Raw genomic sequence first — 11,952 nt, forward strand, 5'->3', positions numbered from 1 at the left:
TCAGACGTGTTCCCGCAGGCCGAGGGTCTGGAAGCTGCGGCTCACACAGCAGGCCTGAAGCCGCCAGGTCGGACGCACAACAAGGACAGAGTGGAAACGCAGTGTGTGCCCGAACAGGAACAGATCACTGTTATGAAGTGTGTGTGAGAGTGAGACACACACACACACACACACACACACACACACACACAGGGCTAAGGGTTTGGGAAAGCTGACCTTATCCCTGTTCCAATTCCACTCTTCCACTCCTGCTTCCAAAAAACAAAAAGGTCAGTTTTCCCCGTCAGACTCACTCAACAGAAGCGGGGAAAAACAGGCCGCCAGATTGTCGGCGGACGGCTTCCAGCCTGCGAGGCTGAGATGTTTCTCCAGCAGAGGCCAGAGGAGGAGACAGGAACCCTGATTAGGCACAGGAAGCAGGCGCTGCCACAGCAGGGGCCGCGGGACTCGGGAAACGTCTTCATCATTGTTACCACATTACGAGGATGATTCATCGGCCGGGAGACTTGTGTGCACATGGCCCGAGGGGCGTGCACGTGGCCTGGGTGGAGACCACGGCCGGTGACGGTGCCACCAGACGCTGTGAAGACACAGCTACCGCTCCCTTGATCTAGACAGACACCCCTCGCTCCTCGGCGCGGCCCGGCGCCGGTAGCCATTTTGAATGTGATGAAAGCAGTCAGGTCATCTCATGACGAGAGAGATGGCGCCTGACCATCTCCGGTCATCTCATGAGAAAAGTCCCAGAGGGGAAGCTCCAGAGGAGCAACTCCAACCAAACACCGACCTCCAGGGACGGGGGCACCGGCCAAGGAGCAGCAAAGGAGTGAATGTAGATGAGAAGACCCGTGTCTCAGGGGGCTGCAAGAGACACCGCGAGGTGTGTGTGTGTGTGTGTGTGTGTGTGTGTGTGCGTGTGTGTCACCGTGGACAAAGCCCATCTCTGACGCCTGTCATAAGACCCCCGAGTCCATGGAGACCGATTCCGACCTGCAGAAAGCTCAAGTTTTTTTAAATTGTTTCAGTTTTCTAGGTTGCCTCAAATGTGACTCAGGTTGACAAACTTCATCCAATCTTCACGTAGGATATTCGAGCCACTGTTTCTCCAGGGACACTTTATTTCCTTAAACATGGCAGGAACGAACAGAGAACAGAGAAGCAAAGCGTCTTCTGAAGGAACCCGCTGGAACCCTGAGCCGGCCCGGAGGACACCGAGGTCTGCTGGAACAGCTCCGATATGAAGTCAATGAAGGACAGAGTCCTTCCTTCCTCACGAGGCCGGATAACATTTCCTGAAGAGTGTGTAATTACCCTCACCGATGCAAGCCCACAGGCGCACGCACACACACACACACACGCACACAAGCACTCTCTCTCCGGTACGTGCTATAGCATGCTGCCATGCTATTCCAGCTATCTGCTCGAGAGAGAAGTAGCGTGTCCTAACAGGTGGATGTTGCTGTAGAAGCGAGCTGCGGTCCCCGGTGGGCTCGGGGCGGCGCCGGGACCGATGTCCCAGGTGAGGGGCCGCTGCTTCGGGGAACGCCGGGGGTAAAAGGTCTATGAGTCGGGCGAAGGCGGGGAAAAGGCCCGGGGTCCGGAGCGGCCGGCCGCTCAGTCCGCCTTCCTGCCGGCGGCCAGCCGGTCGGCGTGGAGAGCGAAGGTCTGGGCCACAATCAGGGGGAAGACCAGGGAGGCGTCAGCGTACACCTAAGACAGGAGCACAGGCGTGAGTGTCAGCCGCAGTTGGCGTGGAGCGAAGCCCGTCCGCTTCTCGTTCGCAGCCGCCGGCCGAGGGACGGACGTCGCCACCTAGTGGCCGGCGGGAGGCGGCGCGCTCAGACACAAAGATCCGCGAGTTGGCGGGCCGGCGTCCGTCCTCGGCGGAAGTGTCGGACGACCGCCTGGAACGTCTCGTTTCCAGGCGAAAGCAAACACACACCTGATATCTGGGAGGGCGTGGACAGGCGTCAGAGCACCGAGGACAGCCCAGAAGAGACAACGTTTACACGGTACCTTGACGGGTTTGGCATCCGTGCGGATTTTTCCCCAGGATACGGCCTCGTCGGGTCTGGCCCCCGAGTCGGAGCCGTCAAACTCCTGACCCGTGTTCACGAACACAGAGAAGTCAGCGCCGTTCCTCTGGAAGACACGGACAATACCTGACAGTGAACCACGTGTGTGTGTGTGTGTGTGTGTGTGTGTGTGTGTGTGTGTGTGTCAAAGGTCTATTACAACCCTTTTCAGTGACTTGATGTTATGGGCTGATCTTTTGCAACCTTCCAGAACGTTGTTCCAGACCTGGTGTGTGCAGGTGAGGGAAGGTGAAGGTTGAGTACCATGAGGTTAGCGTTGGCGACATGATGCTTGACCAGTCCTCCACCCAAGATGATCATCCCGGTCTTCTTGGCAAACACAGCCTGGCTGTTCAGCCTGCGAATATCTGACGCAAAGGCAGGATTGATGAGACGTGACTTTGTGAGAACTTCCCGAGGCGGCTCCACAGTGTGTACCTTCCACGATGTCCAGGATCAAGCCGGGGCTTTTGAAGGAGTGGAAGTAGATGATGTCCCCCAGGGAGCCGTCGGTCAGAGCGGGGCTGAACACCGGGATGTCGTTCTGAAGCGCAGCGAAGCAGACTGAGGACAAGGGGAACAAGTCCGCTGACCTTCTGACAAGGAGACGCAACACACGGCGGACTCACCTTGTACGCCCAGTAGTACACCGAGTCGGTGTTATTGATCTCTTTGCCGAGCCGATGGATCATTTTGGAGGGGGTCCAACGAGTGCCCTGAAGCAGGAAAACCGCCGGAGGTTACGGACGGCGCTTCGAAACCACTTCCCGCCCCAGAGAGGCCTGACGAGGCCCGAGGTCGCCGAGGCCCCGTCAGCAGTGTCCGTGTCATGAACGCGGGTCCTCCTAGATTCAGAGCCTTTCCTGTCACATGTACCGTGTAGAAATGAGTTTCCCTATACGGTGAAATTCCAAAAAAATCCTCTGGCTGCGGGAGCAGAAGGTATCACGCTTGTCAGGTACTGCAGCGACCGCCGCGGGGACGGCCGGAGGTCCGGGCCCTGCGTCTCTGTCGCGTCCGCCCCGGTCCGTGAGACCTCACGTGCAGGACAAACCCGCACGGGTTCTACTTCAGTGATCCATTGAGATTCCCTCCGGGAGCCGACGTTAACAAACGGCAGAATTGGAGTCCTTCGACCGAACGTCCGCCGCTCACGGCCCGTCAGACTCCTCTGTCGCCACCTGACGCTCAGGGATGACACGGACGCCGGCTTTGCCCGTCCGGCGGCTCCTGTCACTTCATGACCGACCCGACGGGGGGGCTGCTCCCGGAGGAGCTGCTGTCGCCGCCGCCGTCTGCAGAGCGTGACGGACGCGACCTCTGACGGGAGTTGAAATTGTTCACCTCCTTCACCGCCTAGTTTTCTTCTGGCAAAGTTTTTGTGTGCGTTTCCACAGTCCTGCTGTTAAGATGCCAAACAGCAGCTGCCTCTGGCATCAATTTACTCTGGAAACAGTTTTGGAGGCGGACAGTAAAATCTGCGGTGGATGGAATTCTGCCTGTTGTACTTTAAAAGCTTGTAAAGAAGAGCGTAGAAAGCTGTAAACACCATTAAATATAAATGTCTGTAAAACCGGCCGTCACTCTGACTCATCAGCTTCCTATCAGCGCTCCGGAACGTGGCGGACCTCCAACCGGTAGCTCCACCGTACCAGCGGGACAACCAACTCCTGACAGAATACATCAATAAATGCTGCTCATAAGCAGTTCAAACTACACCAAAGGCCCGATCTCGATATTTGAGGATAAGGAGACGAATAATGTCCCGAAGGCGGTCCGACCCACCTCGGTGTTCTGCTCCAGCAGCATCTGGTCCAGGATGGGCATCAGCCAGTCTTCAAACTTACAGTAGTTATCGTTGGGCACCAGCAGATTCCCGATCCTACGGGGCGGCGAGGAGGACAGAGCGCCATCAACAACTTCAGGCATCCGACAGAGGAGTGATTCATCAAGAAACCCTATTGTCCCGAATCCATGCAGAACCAACAGTAAACATGGAGCTTTGGGCTTCAGAAGAGAAGAATAAGACACTTGGACAGCAGACGGCACGCAACGACAACCCACCCTATAAGGGCAGAACGAGCAACAAACAACAAAGCGGCAACAAAAAAAACGCATCAAAAGCAGCAGCAACACCAGCAAAAAACAACACAAAGAAAGCAGCAACACAAATAACAACAGCAACATAAATGGAGCAGTAAGATAAATGAGCGCCGCTGCAGACGGGAATCAGTTTCAGGTAAAAGCCCGGCGGCCCGGCGGCCCGGCGGCCCGGCGGCGGTCTTTCCGGGGCCTCGGCGACGACTTCAGGGCCTACCTGTTGATGCCGCTCTGCCGGAGCTCTTTCCCCGACAGGTGGAAGTCCCCCAGGTAGGTGTGGGCCAGACACTTGATCAGGTCCTCCTCGATGCCTCCGGCCGTGGTTACGATCACGTCCACCTGGCGGAGCGCACACAGCGGGTAAAGCCAGCGGCTGTCCGGATGTTCCCCGCCTACGACGGCGCACGCACCATGTTGTGTTCCGCCAAGTAGCGGATGCTCTCCCGGACCCCGCTGCTGATGAGGTTGGAGGTGTAGCCCAGGAAGATGGTGCAGCCCTTGCTGCGGGAAGACCCACGGGATTCTTCAGACTCGTTTTCTTCATCCATTTCAACTGGTTCCAGGCGCTTCTCTATCTGCGGGATGTGACGAGCGGACCATTACGTTGGCGTCGAAAGCCTACGTCGACCGCTCGAAGCCCGGTTCGCTTCGCCGTCGGATCTACGAGGCTTCGAGAAGCGACATCTATATCCGTCTCGCACTCGAATCTAGAGAGAACGTCGGCATGCCGCAGAAAATCACCGTTTCCTCACCATGCGGTTAATCTCTTGGACGGCCAGGCCGAAGCTGCTGGCTTGGAAGCCTGTGGTGAGATAGGACTTCAGCAGAGCCTGGAGATCGACACCCTGGTTGAAGTCGTAGCCCTGGATCTTCGGCATGTCTGCCGGGAGTTCGCAGCTGGGCTTGAGGACGGCTTCCAGAGCGACGGAGGGGGCGCGGCCGGCCATTTCTTCAGCAAAACACAAGGTGTGAAAGGGACCGATCACACCACGCAGACATTTCCTGGCAACTGTTTAGAAAATATACTCCAATACACACATCTATGCTTAGCATAGGATAGAACACACACACGCATCCGGTTTAGACAATGAAAAAACACAAAATGATAGAACACACACGCACACACATCCGCATCACACCGAAGGTTCAGAGGCTTCGGCCTGAACAAAGATCCGGATACTAAAAGCGCTCCTCATCTTCATCCTCGTCCTCATCTTCGACCCTCTGGACGCTTCTTCCACCCCGCCAGAGGGGTCGCTGCGTCCGCATGCATGGAAACAGAGACCCTTCCACATTTATTTCACGTTCATCTTCCAGTAAGATTCAAAGCCCAGTCTTTTCCGGAGTGCAGTTAATGAATTCAATTGCAAACATTATTCCTGTTGCTGGAGAGACGTGTGACACCGACGAGAAGCTAGAAGCTAGAAGCTAGTAGCTAAAAGCTAGAAGCTAGAAGCTCAACGTTAGCTAGAAGCTATCCGGGATCCGCTTCTGGACGCCGCTGAAAGAACGTACCTCTGTGTGAACGGGTGAACGGTGGAGGTGGTTGTTCGCGGCCAATCTGTCACGCTACTAACGAGGAGGCGATCGTATCGATCCGCATTCCTGTAAACAACGTTGAGGCGTCGGCGATGATGGACAACTACGGAAACAGCGACGGCCCAAACCGAAGTCCGCGCATGCGCTGTACGTCCCTCTGCGAACGGGCGTGACGTCACCACTGACGTGTGACAGGTGATCCACCTGCGAACCGAGGCTGCTCTACCTGCTGGGAGCCTGCTGGAAGGCCTCTGCCTAGATCTTCCTGATCTTCTACTCACTGCATGACGTGCACAATATGTCAACCAGAAAAAGGCTCCTCTCGGAGCCTCCGGCTCTCCTTCCAGGGGCAAAGGCTTCGCTGCCAATTGATGCCATTCCATTGCGGAGTCATCTGTCAAGCAATTCGTGGAAGTAATTGAGTTCATTGATTATGTAGTATAATTGCAAAGCGCCGGGCAGAGGGAAAAGTCTATCAGGTGGTGTAAGGAGAGAGCGAGATGGGATTTAACGTCTCTCCTTTCAGTGAGTGCCATGAACAGCATCCCGCAGTTGGATCAGATTCATTTGGTGAAATGCATTTATGTCAGACTTGACTTTGTGTTTAAATAAGCAGACAATACTAACAATTCAAGAGGGGAGCAATGGACAAACAGCTTGCCTCGGTAGACGTCGGATGACGCGAAGATCCGATGGACACTCTCCCTATGTATTTGAGCTAGAACAAAACAAGCTCCTCGAGGAACAACCTGTTCGTCGCCGGTGACGTCCGATGTTTGTGACATTTGCAGGAGTGGACCGTGACCTTTCCCATCACAGGGCCTTTGAACGGCCCACCAGCAGGGAACTGAAGGGGGCTGCAGGTGAAAAGGGACGACGAGGAGCTTCTCAGAAAAGACTCATCCACCCGACTGGACCCGAGACCGCAGGTCATATGCAGTAAAGTCCTTTCACTGGGTGTCTTCTCCTCCTTCGGGCTTGGAAGGATTCTAAATCTTTCTGCTGAAGCTCCACAGGAAAGGTGGGGTCGGGAAGGATGAGCAGCAGCAGCAGCAGCAGCAGCAACGTTGTTCAGGCACAAAAACTGCTGCAGCAACTTCGGCTAGAGGCGAGCATGGAGAGAATCAAGGTAGCTCTGGTGTGTGTGTGTGTGTGTGTGTGTGTGTGTGTGTGTGTGTGTGTGTGTGTCCGTCCTGAACGGCATCTAGGAGCATCTTGGCTGCCACTCAGGATGCGTCTTGTCCTCTGTTTCAGATCTCCCTGACGGCAGCAGACCTGGTCCGGTACTGTCAGGACCACAGGCGCAGCGACCCTCTGCTCACCGGCATCGCCGCCTCGTCCAACCCGTTCAAGGACAAGAAAACGTGTGTGTTGCTATGACGACCACGGGCGGCGTGACACCGGCTTCCCGTGCACAGATCGGCACCCGCTATTAACCCCGTCAGTCCTTTTTCTGACTGTCTCGATCGTCAAGCGTCTTTGAGGGGCCCGAGAACCCCTTGAAATCTGACGGATGTTTATTAGTTATTAATGTGAGTGCACGGTGCAGGTTCCCCTCCGGCACTGAGGTCTGGTGGAGAGCAGAAGGTCCTGAGGGAGGCGTGAAGAGGAGCTCCGAATAGTGGCAAACACGCCTTTCCCTCCTGTGGGATCTCTGCCGTTACAGTTGGACCCGTTTTACTTTCTGCTCAAAGTAATAAAGTAATAAAAGTATCTCTCCCCTCCTGATACCGAGTCGCCTCCTGGTTTTCTGTGAACACGTAAAAGCGTATATAACGACCATTCCTCAGTTCACTCGTCTCTTTTCCCGGACAGCAATCGTTTTTACGAAGAGATGGTCTCGTCTCAAAAAAAAAAGAAGCTTAAAACCCCATCTACGCGCTGTGGTTGCAGGAAGGATCCAAAACGTCGGGGTTGCTGTGGTTGCCGGGCGACACCGAGCCCAGTCTACTTGTTAAACCTCCGCATTGCCCCGCATTTACCTGCCGCACATCAGGCAACCCTCGCTCCTTCAAAAGTGGAGGAGCACCTGGAGGGCAAGGACGTGACGAACGGCGCAGAGCCGGAGCTCGAGGCCGCGGCATCGGCAACGGCGCAAAGAGTGCGTTATATGGACGTGTCAATCACTGTATTCAAAGCCTTTCAGAATGAGTTTAATGCAAACTATCAAAGAGAGAAGAGGCAGCAGCTCGGCGTGTCTAACAATCCCTCACCGGGGGAGACTGGGAGCCGCGGAGCTGTAGGACGCCGGAGAGGACTCCCATTCCACGCCCGGGACCTTTCAGCCACAGGTTTGCTGAATGCAGCCGTGAGGGATTCAGCGGTGTCGCATCACATGTGTAAATATCAGAGTTTTCAGATCCCCTCAGTGTCCACACCGCTTAGGGCGAGCGGGGAGGCCGGCTCACGACGGGAGGAAGGCCCGTCGGACGCCGCTGCCCTTCCTCTGCTTTGGTTTTCGAGGAGGAGGGGAACGCCACGGCGGCCAGCTGTTCAAGAAACATCATGTAAGGTCCAGCGTCTGGCCAGACACCCGAGCAGAAAGTCCAGCCACTTGAAAAAGCAGGAAAGGCTAAGACGGACACGTTGCGTCTTATCGTCTCCTGGTGAGAACATCCGGAGTGCACTTTGTCCGGAGCTTTCGTTTAGTTGTTGTTTTAGGTCACACATCAGTCACCGCGGCGGCTCCTCAAATGTCAGACCTTTCTGGCATTTGTTCGAAGGGGCGCCGCAGTTGCAAGGACCCGTTTGGCCGTCAGCGGCTTCCCCTCCACGTCTCCCTCCTTCCCGAGAAAGTCCCGGTCCGGCGTCCTCAGGAGACCGCTACACCTCCGCCCGCTCCTTGTCCTCCACTCTCACGGCGTTGTCGCTCGGTCTCCGACTGCGTCCCCTCCGGCCCTCAAGTCTCCCCGCCTGGTTTGAGCTCGCTCGGTGTCATATCGTGGGCCTCCAGATCTCCACGCACATGTCCCCCGAGGCTACGGCGAGGACTCCCGCCTCGACGCTCAGCTGACAACGGAAGGTGCGACGGGGAGACAAGACCACCAAACGTTAGTATGCGAAGCAGGCGCGGCCTCTCGGCTCTGCGTCAGACGAAGCGCGAACCCTGTGATACTGACCCCGTTGACCCCGGCGGTGTGCTGCAGCGTGCACAGCGTCCTGGGCGGCGCACAGGGGATATGCACCTGGAGAGGGACGACACAAAGCAAAGGCTGAGCGGAAGAGGAGCGCCCGGCGCGGGGCGGCCGCTCCGTCCTACCTTGACGGTCCGATCGGACGAGCAGGTGTAGAGGCTCCCGGGGGACCTGTGGATGCCGGTCAGCAGGGCGCTGTGTCCCACGTCAAACTGGGACAGGGACCTCAGAATCCCCGCCTGCATGGAGAAGGAGTGCAGCATCCCCCTGTTGTCCCCTCCCCACACCTCACTGTCGCTGTAGCTCATGGACAGCAGGTAGGAGTTGAGCTGGAACAGAAGTGGGACGGGTCAGGCTTAGAGGACCCTCTGAGGCGGCGGGGGGAGGAGGGAACCCCACCGAGCCATGACACCTACCCGGAGCCGGTTCAGGCTCCTGTCCGCCCTGAGGTCGTAGACGGCCACCGTGCAGTCCTTGCTCCCGGAGATGATGTATTTGTCATCGGCGGCCAGACACATGACGGCGTTCCCATGGAGACGGAGGCTTTTCACCAGGGGCTCGGCGGCTGCGGGGAAACCGACGACAGTTAGAAAACGTCGCCGAGGAGATGTTCGCGAGCCGCCTCCGGAGGGGAGGTGAATTCGCTCGACTTCCGGCGCACCTCTGGTGTCGTACATGCTGACGCGCTTGTCGAACGTCCCGGCCAGCAGGACGTCTCTCTGACACGCCAGGCACAGCACGGCGGCCCCGGCCCGGATCATGCCCTTCTCGGCTCCGCAGTCCTCCAGGTCCCACAGTCTCACCGTGCTGTCGAAGCCTCCGGAGGCCAGCACGGGCCCCTGGGCCGCCAAGCACCACACCCAGCCCAGGTGGGTGCTGAAGTGGCCCTGACCCCCCAGTGTGTGCAGCAGCATGCTGGCGGGATCCGCGCGCAGATCCCACAGTTTCACGTTCCAGTCTCTGGAGCCGGTGGCGCACACCTTGCCCTCGCCTCCCACCAGGAGGACCGAGTTGACCTGAGCGATGTGGCCCGAAGGTAAGGTGGTGCGTTCAAGTGCCGGGAGCGGACCGGGACTCCCGGGACATCGACGGTTCCCTGTTTCTCGGCCTGCGTTCCCCCCGGCCCCGCGGCCGGCCCGGTCCTCTCGGAGATCGAGCCGCTCCCCTCCCTCCAAGGCCTCCGGGGGGGGTCCGGCTCGTTCTATCAGGTCTCCGGCGAGGTCTTCCAGTCTGTCTTCTAACTCCTCCCTGAGTCTTGCCAGTTGGTACCCGCCTTCGATGCGCAGCGACTCGTCCTCCTCCGCCCCTTCGCCGTCGCCGTACGCCAGCTGCTGAGCGGCCGCCCCGGCTCCCTCTTCCAGGTCACGTCCGCCGTCTTCTGGCTCCTCAGCCGCCCGTTCGGCACCCCGCCCTCCCCCGCCGCGCTCCATTTCCTCCTCCTCCGAATCGCGCCGTCTGGCTGCCAGGTGAGCTTGGCCTTTCCAGCAGGTGATTAGCTGCTCCATCTCCAGGCACGCGGTGGGCCAGTCGAAGTTCTCTCTGGGCCCCACGGGGAACGCCGCCCGGGAGCCGATGAGCCGGCGGGCTCGTAGCTGCCAGGCTGTGCTGTCCCTGCCCAGGTCTCTGAGGGCATGGCAGACCTGGAAAGAGAACGGAGGACAGAGTCAGAGACGCCGCCGTCCGGGCCGCTGATCGCCGTCCTTCTGACAAGGAGGTGAAGAACTGAATCCCGAGGGACGAGCGGGCTGGAGCGAGGGGACGACCGCCATTTCAACCGCTCGCATCACAATTACGTTCCGGAAGAAGCTGGCGCAAATAAGTGTCATCTCAGGGGAGGAGGCGTAGAACCCGCGGGATCCGGGCGTGGGCTCTGACCTCCTGGGACGTTCCCGACCGTTAGCCTTGAACCAGTGTTCCACTGCGCGGTCTGCGTTCCACTCCGAGGTGGCAAACTGAGGGTTCCTCGGTGAGGAGCAACGCGGGGGAGAATGTTCTGCACACTAATCCACAGAATGCTGCTGGGCTCCATCGTCCCCGACGACGCATCTTTCACGTACAGGGGATCCATCAGCCGTTGCGCGGTGCCGAGAACCGTCGACATGGACGATTTCAGGCCAGAGAAAAAGAACAACCCACAGCGAGTTACAACACCTCGGTGACTAGAACACGACCTGGAGAACATGGCCTGAAGAACACGGCCTGGAGAACATGGCCTGAAGAACATCCGGCGTCCCATTCACAGCTGAGGGGTCAACAGCAGTTGAAGATCACGAAGATGTGGAATTGGAGGCTCGGTGGAACCGATCGCTGAGCGAGTGTGTCCGAGTGTGAGAGAGACGGACCTTCGGAAGCACCGTGATGACACAGTGAGCCGGGAGGTGGGAGGCGATGTGGGTCACCATCTCCCAGGGCAGGGACAGCAGCCCCTTGGGCTCTGCTGGAGGAGAACTGTGGCCACCAGGACGAACACTGTGGAGAGCGTGGAGAAGGACAGGCCCTGGTGGATCATCTCATGTCACGGGTCCTCGGGTGGACGGGGCCGAGGCGAGGACTTACCCCTGCGGGTCTGCTCTGGACCCCGGAGCCGTAGCCTCAGGAGCACCGGGCTGCGGATCCTCCTCAGACATCTCCACCGGACGACGTCCAAGGTGACCGGATGTTTCTAAGGTGTCAGAGCAGACGTCGACCGGCGAACCCGCGGAGAACATCTAGAAGTTACACCCTGCTCCTTGCTAGCTTCAGAGAAGAACAACCAATAATGACGAGCGGCTCCTTAGTAGCTCCGGAGAAGGTCCGTGTATCTCCAGCCGAGGACCTCGCCGGCCGCTGTCGCCCGAAGGACGCGACGGAGGTCCACGCCGGGAGGAACACACTGCCGCCTTGGAGATAAGGAGAGGCCGTTAGACTGGACTACAAAACAAACACCACTTCCGGTAACGGCCGATGTCGTCATAGGTCTGCGCCGGAAGTCGAAACGGGCGCGGGAGCGACTGGCCGGCGCGGCCGCGGAGAACAAGCGGGAACCGAAAAGACGAGAAATAAATGCGAAACTACAAACCGCTCCCGGCTAGAAGTGGCTTCCGGCGAGACGGGACACCCGACGG

The 11,952-nt window shown here is 58.1% G+C and overlaps 3 protein-coding genes across 8 annotated transcripts; 1 reads left to right on the forward strand and 2 right to left on the reverse strand.

Moving 5' to 3' along the window:
* Nucleotides 1-1,100: 1,100 nt before the first annotated feature.
* On the reverse strand, nt 1,101-5,850 carry dhps (deoxyhypusine synthase). Of its 2 annotated transcripts, none has more exons than XM_086175351.1 (10): nt 5,691-5,850; nt 4,928-5,124; nt 4,586-4,750; nt 4,393-4,514; nt 3,861-3,957; nt 2,705-2,791; nt 2,514-2,619; nt 2,340-2,443; nt 2,017-2,142; nt 1,101-1,710 (listed from the first exon to the last, which is right to left on the reverse strand). In XM_086175351.1, exons 2-10 carry the CDS (start codon nt 5,120-5,122, stop codon nt 1,615-1,617), a joined length of 1,098 nt encoding a protein of 365 aa, XP_086031477.1. In that variant the 5' UTR covers nt 5,123-5,124; nt 5,691-5,850; the 3' UTR covers nt 1,101-1,614. The 2 variants fall into 2 exon arrangements, with proteins under 2 accessions (XP_086031477.1, XP_086031478.1); XM_086175352.1 differs by having other exon boundaries at nt 4,928-5,127; nt 5,691-5,848.
* Nucleotides 5,822-7,442, forward strand: LOC147217024 (guanine nucleotide-binding protein G(I)/G(S)/G(O) subunit gamma-12-like). Of its 4 annotated transcripts, XM_086175354.1 has the most exons (5): nt 5,879-5,909; nt 6,024-6,128; nt 6,506-6,643; nt 6,731-6,843; nt 6,969-7,442. In XM_086175354.1, exons 2-5 carry the CDS (start codon nt 6,086-6,088, stop codon nt 7,092-7,094), a joined length of 420 nt encoding a protein of 139 aa, XP_086031480.1. In that variant the 5' UTR covers nt 5,879-5,909; nt 6,024-6,085; the 3' UTR covers nt 7,095-7,442. The 4 variants fall into 4 exon arrangements, with proteins under 4 accessions (XP_086031481.1, XP_086031480.1, XP_086031479.1 ...); XM_086175353.1 differs by lacking the exon at nt 5,879-5,909 and having other exon boundaries at nt 5,977-6,128; XM_086175355.1 differs by lacking the exon at nt 6,024-6,128 and having other exon boundaries at nt 5,822-5,909; nt 6,506-6,843.
* Nucleotides 7,443-7,851: 409 nt separating this feature from the next.
* On the reverse strand, nt 7,852-11,763 carry fbxw9 (F-box and WD repeat domain containing 9). 2 transcript variants are annotated; one of them, XM_086176491.1, is made up of 7 exons: nt 11,405-11,763; nt 11,191-11,317; nt 9,510-10,488; nt 9,265-9,413; nt 8,974-9,177; nt 8,834-8,899; nt 7,852-8,723 (listed from the first exon to the last, which is right to left on the reverse strand). In XM_086176491.1, exons 1-7 carry the CDS (start codon nt 11,554-11,556, stop codon nt 8,649-8,651), a joined length of 1,752 nt encoding a protein of 583 aa, XP_086032617.1. In that variant the 5' UTR covers nt 11,557-11,763; the 3' UTR covers nt 7,852-8,648. The 2 variants fall into 2 exon arrangements, with proteins under 2 accessions (XP_086032617.1, XP_086032616.1); XM_086176490.1 differs by having other exon boundaries at nt 8,834-9,177; nt 11,405-11,762.
* Between the last annotated feature and the right edge of the window lie 189 nt (nt 11,764-11,952).

The sequence above is a fragment of the Fistularia commersonii genome, chromosome 28 (assembly GCF_037954325.1).
Source record: "Fistularia commersonii isolate RoL2024-O1a breed Wild chromosome 28, RoL_Fcom_v1.0, whole genome shotgun sequence".
Lineage (NCBI taxonomy): Eukaryota > Metazoa > Chordata > Actinopteri > Syngnathiformes > Fistulariidae > Fistularia > Fistularia commersonii.